The 11,248-nt window shown below is 34.0% G+C and overlaps 1 protein-coding gene across 2 annotated transcripts in view; it reads right to left on the bottom strand.

The window, feature by feature from the left end:
* Positions 1–11,248, bottom strand: part of MYO5A (myosin VA (heavy chain 12, myoxin)) — a 104,220-nt gene that overhangs the window by 81,833 nt on the left and 11,139 nt on the right. For both annotated transcript variants that reach the window (XM_004687778.2, XM_004687779.2), the window contains exons 4-7: positions 7,634–7,790; positions 3,216–3,359; positions 2,023–2,104; positions 1,295–1,402 (exon numbers count right to left, since the gene is read on the bottom strand). In XM_004687778.2, the coding sequence (XP_004687835.1) occupies positions 1,295–1,402; positions 2,023–2,104; positions 3,216–3,359; positions 7,634–7,790 (491 nt within the window). The remainder of the gene's footprint in view (positions 1–1,294; positions 1,403–2,022; positions 2,105–3,215; positions 3,360–7,633; positions 7,791–11,248) is intronic.

Raw genomic sequence — 11,248 nt, 5'->3', positions numbered from 1 at the left:
AAGGGTACGTCAAAGAGAATCTAGCATTAGAAGTGTTGTGAATGATACTGAACACAGTTGATGAGCAAGTGTTCAAATGCAGCATTCTAGTAGGAACTGAAGTACAAGTCAAGGAGGAAAAAGTAGGACAGCCTTTGGAATTTTATCAGATCAGGCTTCATCTTCCCATAAATAAATTTTTTTTAGAATACTGGATACAGTTACATGCAAGTAAAAATAGCAAAATTATTTCTAAATATGTACTAATATACAAGAAACTGAGACTGGCTTTTATAATAAAGCTTTTGCCACTCCTGCATTATATTTTTTTTCCAAATTTGCAATTTTCTACTTATATGCAGATATAGCCTTAAAAGTAAACTGGCATTTTTTTCAGGCTTTATATGCATACGAAGCACAAAGTATCTTCTTATATGCAGATTCTGATTCAGTAGCTCTGAGATGGGATCTAAGATATTAAATTCCTCCAAGTTTCACAGCAGTCCTGGTCCATACTCTGATTAGCAAAGATTTAAAATTAAATTAACTCACCTTGGGTATTCCTCAAAGTAAAAAAAAAATTATATTATTTTTATTTGTATTATACACAAAAATTTTAGAATTAAATTATTTTATATACAAATTATCTTCAATTTTTTCATATTCTGATGTTTAAATAGATAATTCACCTCTTAAAACACCATGGTTCTAAAGGTCAATTGATTTATATGTAGATCCATTAATTATCTTTTATCAAAATCCTAGGATATAATTGACATCTAATTTGTTTCAAAACATAATAAACTACATAAAATACATTGTTTTGTCATCAAGTTAGCTCAATCACATATCCCAGCCACAAAAACAAATAAAATACATCACAAACAAAAATAGCAAAAATCCCGAGCTTATACAGGAACCCATTTCATTTAGTTCTAGGACTCATATTGACTGAATTTAAGTAAAAAAAAATTAGTAGTATGTCTCCTGACACTCCAAATGTGTTTTCAAAGAGCTTATTTGGGGGATAATTTGCATAACATAAAATTTACCTCCTTTAAGTATGTAATTCAATGATTTTTAGTAAACTTAATGGAATTACACAACTGCTACCAAAGTAAAATTTATAACAGTTCAAACATCCCCCTTAAAGAAACCTCATGCCCATTTCTTGCCTAAATACATGCTGTCAAAAATGTTAAATCTCCCAACATTATTTAATCTAAGGTCAATATTAAACTAGGTCAATATTCCAAACAAAATTTGCTTGATTCAAAAATCTATTGCTCAAAAGCCAAAAAATAAGTAACAATACCTAGCAAAGTACAGGCCTGTCTGGTATGTGCCATCTCCTTTGAATCATCAACTCCTTCAATCACAGGACTGCCACCTTGCTTCGTGTAATGAAAGCTATTTGCATTTCCTATAATTAAGGAAAAAGAAAGGATTTGTAGTTTATGAAAGTCTTAACTTTTATTCCTATGGCCACTTTTATTTAGAAACACTGATAGTACAGTTTAAGTGTATGGTGTGGATCTGTGTTTCGATTATATCTTAATATAAAACTTTAAAAAATGAAGTGAAATATTTGTAGGTTACTTGTTTTAATTGGTGAATGAACAATCCTTTATGAGTAGGTTTTATTCAACCTATGTAACTTCTTCAATGTAGGATCATTTTTATCAGAGTTAACTCCCCTCATCAGAAACCCTACATGCCTCCAACACAGAAACACCCTAAATTTGTTTTATTTTAATCAAGGTAAATCCCAAACATATACAGAAGAAGAAAAACTAATATCATGAGCCCCTATGTATTCAAAATTAATCTTAAACAAGCATTAACTAAAGGCCAATTTTGTTTCATTTATATAACTACTCACTTCTTCCTCATCGGCTATGTTTTTTTTTAAGCAAACTTCTTATCATTTCATCCATAAAAATTTCAGTATGAGACAATCTCTTTTATGACGAGTAAGTTTATAACTTCAGAAATTAACAAAAGCCAATTTCAGCACAATTAAGTCTCACATCATATTCATACCTAATCGCAGCATTTTAAATTCAGGTAACTTTGCTGAAGCACAAAGCTGATAGAAGATATGATAGTTTCTCTCCTCTTCTGCCTTTGAAATAAGAAAGAGTTTTCAATTATAGCATTTTAATCCAAAACTCAGGAAATTCAAACATAAAGTAAAAATATTAAATTTAATATTTAATTATCTCAGTTGGTAAAAATGAATTCTTACCAAATTTCCCAGTACATATTTATGATTATTAAGTCTAATTACTTTTTAGCTCTGTGAATGTGACTATATATTGTTTGGTCACCTTCATATAAAACATCTGAAGAGTAATGATTTTTGAACTGGTGGACAACTTTATATGTAACATTGCCAGACAAGAGCTGTATCTTTAGGGAAAACTAAAACTATTTTTGTGTAACATAATACTATTTTCTCACATTCCTTCTTAGATTACCCATACTTTGATTGAAAAAGAATACCCCATTTTTCCCATCTATCAGATTGGACCATCTACTATGGGTGTTGCAAGAATGCTGCACATGTACTTTATCATTTTAGTTTATATATTTTGAAATCAATAGAAAATGAACCACATGCAATTCTGACATCATTTCTTAGTATTTTCTGGAAGTGTTTTTCTATATATAAAGTATTTTCCACTTATAGATGAAAAAGGACAAAAAGCAAATGTGAAAATGCCAAGCCTGCATGGATGCATAGACTTGCATATGTCTTTGATAGTAACTCACAACTGGGCTTTTCAGTGAATACGTTTTAACCCTCATTAGTTTACCTAAACAATACTGTATCTAAGAATAGAAGAGAAGGAAAAGGACAAGGACAAGGAAAATTGTTTTCTTGAACTGAGCTCAAATTATAGCTCACTGAAGGCATAGATCAATGTTTGCCTATCAGCTGGGAAATACCAGAGACAAGATGAAACTAATTAAGATCTCTCTTCTTAACTAAGTTTCTTCTATAAGCAACTGTAGGAAAGTCAAAACCACTAAACCTGTGCTTAGTCCCTTAGTCTAATAGGCATTTCCCTGCCTCTAGGAGGCACTTCTTCACATGTTTCAGTCCAAAGAAAGTTTGTACTAATATTGCATTAAAATGACTAAAAGTATCTGGAAATAAAACTCCATAAATATAGGTTCTGAAATTATATAACATCTAACACAGTATTTATGTGTACACATGTTCAGCTTACCTGGAACACTACTCTGGATTTCTCTAAGAGGTAAGTTCTCATGTTGGCACCAATAATTCGATATCTTTTATCAAAACCAATCTCAATATATTTTCCAAAACGGCTGCTATTGTCATTCCTGGTTGTTTTAGCATTTCCAATTGACTAAAAAGCAAGGAAAAAAAGTAAGACTTTACAAGTATAATTCATAACGTGACACAGAATTTGTTCAGGGAAAGCACAGAGTCTACACAATCCTTTAAAAAAACTGATTCTTTTAAAAACAGAACCATATTTGCCACTGCAGGCTTCATCCTTTGCACAGCCACACAGATATACTTAGTAGTTTGTATCTGCCTTGTAATGTTCACATAAATCATCTTCAGACATACAAAATCTTGAGTTCAACAGTGGGGAGGTTTTCGTTTATAACATTCAAACACCCTAGATCCTGCCCGCACATGAACCGATAAAGAAGGAACTGGCAAGGCACAAGCCCTCTTAAACATCAGTGTTTGGATTTCTTGAAAAACTTAACATCAGTTTTTATGTAAATAAGTTGATTAAGACAAGTTAATATTTAATATTTCCTGGAAATGTTGCTTTGTTGTTCAGGGTCTCTGGGTCTCTTTAGCCTATGTTTCTGCCATCTTCTCCTACGACAATGAAGGCCCAGTTGGACCACTTTTTAGAAGATCATTATTAATGACACATTCAATTCATAGCCATTTCCAGAGACAGAAAAACCTAGTTTTGGAGTTTGATATTTGCATCTAACTTGCAAAAATTATGATACAGAAGGCAAAGGATATAACTTTCTTCTTTTAAAAATAATCTTAAAAATCAAAATGGCATATGTACTACTTTCAGATTTAGGTAACATGCTTATATAAACGTTTCTTTCAAGGCAAAGCAAAAAATATGCTATAGTCAGAAAAGCAAGTTTTAATATGATGCATATATAGAATATTAAGATAATTTCATGTAAGACTAGTATTTTCACTTGTGCCAAGCATGTGACTATTGGATTAGTAATGAAACTGTAACAGAGAGAAAGATATGAAAACGCTCTGGAGTTAAAAAGCAATGCAAATAGCCACAAAAGTCAATATCTTCAAATCTCTGATCAAACAAAATACATTTTCACTCACTGAAATACAGGGTAGGTACTGCCCTTTTTTTTTTTTTTTATTTTGGCAGTAAGGACACTGCTGTATTACATATGAACATTTTAAAGAATGCATAGCATTGTTTGGCAGTTTGGCCAAACAATGCTATACTCAGTGAGCCCCAGTAAATAGGCTAGGCTTGAAAGAGACCCCTCTGTCTTTCAGTGAAAAACTTTCCAGTAAGTTACCGAGAGTAGTTGAAGATGATTTACAGACATTTATCTACATATTCTCTTCTCTGATTTTACCAAAGGGGGGGAAAAAAGTTCCCATATATTCTCATTATTTTTATTTTGTTTAGAAAAGGAAATTTATAATAAATGCAGAGTTTTTTCTCAATACAACATCTTCTTGTCATAGAGCAAATGAAGGGTCACGTGCAGCAGGTGTATGGTTACCGAGTGCTTTCCCATCACTGTCCTAAGCTCTTTCCTGCCAGCAACCAAGCAAGTAGGGCAGGTGGGCCACAGCTTCCCCTCCTTCCTGACTCTTCTCTCACCTTTCATATAGCATCTCTCCCCCATCTACTCAGTGGGAGTCTGGGTAGCCAACCTGCCAAACAATGCTATACTCTGTGAGCCCTAGTAAATAGGCGAGGCTTGAAAGAGACCCCTCTGTCTTTCAGTGAAAAACTTTTAAATATACAGCAAAAAAACTGGTAGAAGGAAAAAATAGAAGTCTAAAGATCCAGAGATCAAACCAGATCCTGCACCAACTTACTATCCTCTAAACAAGGAACACTAATCTTCCTGAGTATAAGCTGATGAATATAGATCTCTTGCATCTTTTTTTTTTCATTATTAGATAATTCTAAGTTTTGAAACTGATATGGGAAAAAGGTTATCTATAGAGGGTAGACTTTGTCCATCCCCCAAGTGCTCTCATTGGTAGTGTAATTACAACAACCTCCCTTACTACTATTTTCATTTCAATAGCAAATTGCTAAAGGAAAGTTAAATTTGTGGTCTTAATTTTACTGATTTCAATGAAATGTTGAGTGAGTTACTCTTTCTTCGAAAGAGATGAAAATTTTCAGCTATAGTTACTGAAGATGAAAAAGAACTATTAAACCTCATTGGACCTGAAAAATCTTCCCTGTTCCCATCATAGACTGTTAAGTCTCTTGGAGAGAGTAGAGAAAAAGAAAATGTGATAAAAAAAGCAAAAAAGAATCATTTCTCTGTGCATTTTTATTTTGCAAAAGGAGCCTATGCTGAGGACAGAAGCTTGCTTTCTAAAGAATAACGTGCATATCCCATTAGCCACTGCGCTGAGATGTGAGCCCTGCAAAATGGTCCCAGTGTGATGAAGAGTCAGCAGCTCACTGGAGACCCAGAAAGGTTTACATCACAATGAAGAGCCTGATAAAGAGACATAATCTTGAAACTGACTTCCAGCTATGAATTTTCTATACTACATATTCAATATTTCACCTATAATTTTCTCCTGTAGTATAAATCCTTGTCACCCTTTTCAGCCCCATATTCCCTTTTAATCTTTCAAATTGGGATGCCCTCACTTGTAGTTGTATTAAGGTAGCTTTCTTTTTTCCAAAATTTTCTTAATTTCTTAATTCCTACAGAGAAACTAAACAATAACACAAAAGAAAATAGTTAAGCATAACCCATATCTAATCTTTTGTTCATCCAGGTAAATTCCTCATAGTTACATGTTAAAAAACAGTATCTGTACTACTCTACCTTTTTAATGTCACTGAAATCTGTACTAATAAAAAGCCTGTTGTAGCTGCTTTTTAAAAAATAGGTATAGCAAAGTGATAAAAATAGCTCATTCAATTCAACTTGATATAGTCCAGAAGGTTCATTCCAGACTTAGAAATTTATGTGGCCTCGACCTAGGAGAGACAGGATACCTGGTGCCACCACAAGACTTTTGAATATTCTATCATTAGGGACTAGAATGTCCCACACCATTGCAAATACCAAGAATTTGCTGTCATGACTAAATGCAATGAAAACAATGGTAGGATACCAAATATGTTGATATCTGACACAAAACTCAGCATTAGCTTTACAGCTTTATAGCCCCAATACTAACAACAGTGACATCCACTATTGTATCTGTAACTTAAATTCTTTCAAAATCTTAATATTTGCTTTAAGTCATAGCTATTATTTTTTGGCCCAAACATCGGTCTTTTCCTGTCCATGCTATTTCAGAAAACTTCTCCAGCTCTCTTTCCAAAGTGTACCCAATCCAGGAGGCCTTTAACTACCCCACTACATCTTGTCCCCTTGATCCCAAGAACAGAAGTCCTGCTGCTCCAGTGAGCAGCCCTGCAAAGGATCATTGCATTGAAGTGTCACACACAGCACTGCAAACCAGGCACAATTACCTCGGGACTGATTATTGCAAAAACCATTTGTACCACAGGTGCACCACAGGCCCGTTCTAAACTCCATCTGTTTGGGTGACACATAAGGCTTGACAAAGGGAAAAAAAAGAAATAAAAGTTGCTGATTTGAACTTTTAATAAGAAAGGTTTGTTTTCTGCATGTCCAAATGAATTTCCCTCCATCTAATAAACTTTTTCTCCATTTAATGGAATTATAATCCTATTAGGAATATGTGTTTACTAAAACCATATAAGTATGTAAATAATTCTCTAGCTATACAACCTAAAACACTAAAATTCTCATACAAATAGGACTATTTCCTGTGGCATAAGCACAAGGAGACACAGTTACTAGTCAATATGTAGGAGAAAAGAAACTTTAGAAAATGAAGTGTCACTGTAAGCAATTTAGAGGCCACAATTAATGCCAAGTTAAAAATACAGTGTTATAGGTTAGGTAGATTCCTCTGCAGCTGAATCTTACTCAAAAAAAAAAAATATCTATCTTAGTAAATCTTTACTTTTTCTAATGCTCCCTAACATGTGAAAATATTTTCTTATGTTTTGAGGCTGGACACCCTCAACTTTCTAACAAATGCTATATGTCAATCAATTTTTAGCATGTTTATTTTTTTTAATTATTAATTTATGCATACAGAACTGGGATATGGGTCAGGGGTATAGGGGTAGTAAGGGGATCCACCAGAGACAGAGTGGGGAGCAGAACAGGCAGATCGATGAAGTACACTGCTGAGGGGAGCAGCGGGTGCTCAGGAGAGGTCTGCTGCACCATGTAGGTCAGCTCCTTGGCTGGAGATTGAATTCTTGATGGAGCACCTGCAGCTAGGAGAGTCCAATTTTAGTATGTTTCTTAACAAGAGAATATAGTGAGGCCAAGGGTGTGGTTGTCTTACCTCCATGATGGGGTTGGATGCCAAGACCTTTTCCTCAACATTAGCTTCACTGGCAGAACCACTGACAGTTGCAAAGTATCGCATGGCATATTTAGCTGAGACTGTTTTTCCTGCACCAGATTCTCCACTTACAATGATAGACTGATTTCGTTCATCTCTATAAAACAAAGAAAAGAAACCAACAGTGCCACCCACTTCTGAATGTGACTAACATCACGTCCTCTGTGTTCTGAGCTATGGTGAGTTTCTGCTGGTTCATACATGTAACAAATATAGGAACATAACAATGATAATCCCTCTATCTAAATTAAGAACAAGAAACAGAAATCTTTATAAAATAACTACACTAAGTTTTATAAAGTGTTTTTAATGTTTGTGTGTGTGTGTGTGTCATTCTTATTGGAGTGACATTGTATTTCACTGTAATTTTATTTTGCACAGATGACACTGAACATCTTTTCATGAGCTTATTGGTCATTTGTGTCTTTTTTATGAATTAGATATTTTTTCTTACATTGTTGTAGTCCTCATAGTTCTCCTGCCACAGTAACACTTGTGAACCATCGCCATATTCCCTTGTGTTCACCCCTGTCCTTTCTGCCCCCAGTGCCCCTCCTTTGCTGTATGCCTCAGTTTCACAGTCAGTGTTCTTCAGTCATGTTTGTGAAGGAAGAAATGCATAAAACCAGACCAAATGCAGAAAAAGAAGTGGAGAACCAAGGAGAGCCTCAGAAGGGAGAAGGGTGTAACAGAAAACAGGCTGACAAAGGACAAAACAAAATAATATAACAGGGAGGGAAAAAAACAAAAAAAATCAAGAATAAACATGCGTATGTCTTCAAAGTGAGTATCAGAGCTTAACCTCTTCCATTTGAGCTGTAGGCTTCAAATCATTATGTAAACATATGCAAATAATAACATATAAAAAAATTCTTTGAAATTTTAATTAGCTAATCAGCCACTATTCATAATCCTCCTGGTGCTTTTGTCCTAGCATTACAAGAATACTCTTTCTACTCTTGAGATGCAGACAACACTTTAAGGGCCTGATAAAGCCAAGTTAAGGAACACAGATTCTCCACTTCTAATCAAGGACAGATCAAATTAGAACATCCTATAGATGTATGAATCAAAGCTTTTAAGATTTGAGGATAGGCAAATCCTCTCAGGGTACTCTACAGAAGTCCTAAATATCATAGCCCTGAGTGCCTTGGAGCACAGCTGAGTTCCTCTACTGTGCTTCAATCAGTGGCAGTTCCAGAAGCTCTACTGTGAGCAAAAATCCCACCTAAAAACACTGCTTCAGTCATTCATCCAACAAACAAGTCAGGAGCAGTCACAATGTACCAAACACATGATAAAGGTAAAGGACTAAGGTGTACTGAAAGAGTGAAAAGCACACAGTTGAAATATAGTAGAGTGACTCCTAGAAAAGAAAACTATTGAGGATATTATGGTAGCATGGAGAAATAGGTGGGAGATACAAAATGGAATGACAGGAAATGCTTTCTAGAGTAGGTAATGTTTGAATTGACTCTTACACAGTAACCAGGAGAAAACCAATAATGTGGGAGGAAGGAAATAGGAATTAAGACTATGAAAAGGCACCTCAAACTTTGGGAAAAAATTATTCAAAGGCAAAATGTCCACTCTCAGTAATGAAAGCAGGAGATGTTACACTTTAGTCTATTTTCCCTTTATAGTAATTCAGGGAAACATAGTCTATTTTCCCTCTATAGTAACTGGATCTCTGCAACCAAATGTGAGATGTATTATTGTATAAGTGTCTTCTGAATTTTACCCTTTAAAAAATGTAATCTCTCCAGTTTATCAGGGTCAGATTGAATGCTGTTGTTATCTTTTAAGACCATTAAGCTTTGTAAATTCTAGGTCTAATTTTTTTAGTTTACAAATAAACACTGTATAAAACACAATCTAGAATTTTGCTTTCTCATAAGCAATTAAAACAACTGTTTCTCCCTTTATTTTATCCCTTTAAAAAAGAGCAAATACTAAAAAAAAAGAGCAAATACTTCTCTTTATTCCACATGTAAATGAAGTCATGTAATATTTATCTTTTTCCTTCTGACTAATTTCAGCTAGCATAATCCTTTCTCACTCCATCTATGTTGCTGCAAATGACATGAGTTTGTCTTTTAAGTAAACAATTAAATAAAGCAAAGGCTAAGCTAACTTAATATAATTCTTACTTTCAAAGCTGTTTTACCATGATTTCATATACAGTTTTAATCCCTATCTCTCCCATTATGCAAAACATGAGTAACTCATCAAAATCAAGCTACTCTGAAATAAGTCAGACCAAAATGACAAGTCCTGTATGATATCACTCATATGTGGTATAATGAGAAAATAAACTGAAGAATGAACTAAATAAAACAAAAATAAACTTTAAACTATAGGACCAATTAGTGGTTACCAGAAGGAAAGGAGGAAGAGGGTGGGTAAATTGGGCCAAGTTCATAGTGAAGGACAGAATTAAGCTTTTACTCAAAAATTTTGTGTATAGTATGTACAATACTGATCTTTAATGATGCATACCTGTAACTAATGTAATGTTACAATGTAAAGTTACTTCAATAAAAAACACAGAAACATAGCTTAGTAGTTGTTGAGTACAGGGGGAGAGCAATTGCTAGTGGTATAGTCTCTTCTCAAGGTGATAAAAATGTTCTAAACCTAGGTGGTTGTAATAATTGCCAAATTTTGTAAATTCTGTACTAAAAATCATCCAAATACACACTTTAAAAGTACGTTTTTGGCATGTGAACTATAGTTCAATGAAGATTTTTAAAATATATTTTACCATGTTTGTATGATTTCTGCTTTAGATCCCAAGATCAATACCAGGAAGAAAAAACTTAAATTCTAAAATTGATACTAGTTTACAATGAAAATACCTAATATTATTTTTGAAGTGTAAATATGTACTATAAAATAGTGTGCTAACACACTAATGAAAGCTTTAGAGGGGTAGAAAGACTATTTGTGAAATAAAATAAGTATTGCCTGCAGATATATACTAAATCATTCAATTCCTGGTAAGAAACATGGCTATCAGCTCTTTACCTTCTTTAAAAGCCAGTAAGACTCTTCAAAGAAATAGAGTACTAATAAGATTCTTATGGAACCAAAAAAAAAAATCTCATACTGATGAGATTCATATGGAACCACAAAAAATCTCAAATAGCCAAAACTACTCATGAATAAAAAGACAATGGAGGGATCACATTCCCAGATTTCAAGCTATACCACAAAGCCATAATAATCAAAATTGCATGGTACTAGAACAAGAACAGACACACAGACCAGTGGATTTGAATAGAAAACCCATATATAACACAGGTTTATGGGCAGCTAATCTTTGACAATGGAGCAAAGAATATACAATGGAACAAAGTTTGTTCAACAAATGGTGCTGGGAAAACTGGGAAGCTACATGCAAAAAAAATGAAACTAGATCACTACCTCACACCATGAACAAAAACAACTCAAAGTGGATTAAAGACCTAGACATAAGACCCAAAACCAAAAATGGGTGAAACACTGCACGACATACACCTCAGTAACATCTTTAAAGATACAGCACCAATGCAA

This window comes from Condylura cristata, unplaced genomic scaffold, assembly GCF_000260355.1.
Source record: "Condylura cristata isolate star-nosed mole 26May11 unplaced genomic scaffold, ConCri1.0 scaffold00023, whole genome shotgun sequence".
NCBI classification, from domain to species: Eukaryota; Metazoa; Chordata; class Mammalia; order Eulipotyphla; family Talpidae; genus Condylura; species Condylura cristata.
The sequence above is the reverse complement of the archived record's forward strand: the minus strand, read 5'-3'. Positions and strand labels throughout refer to the sequence as shown.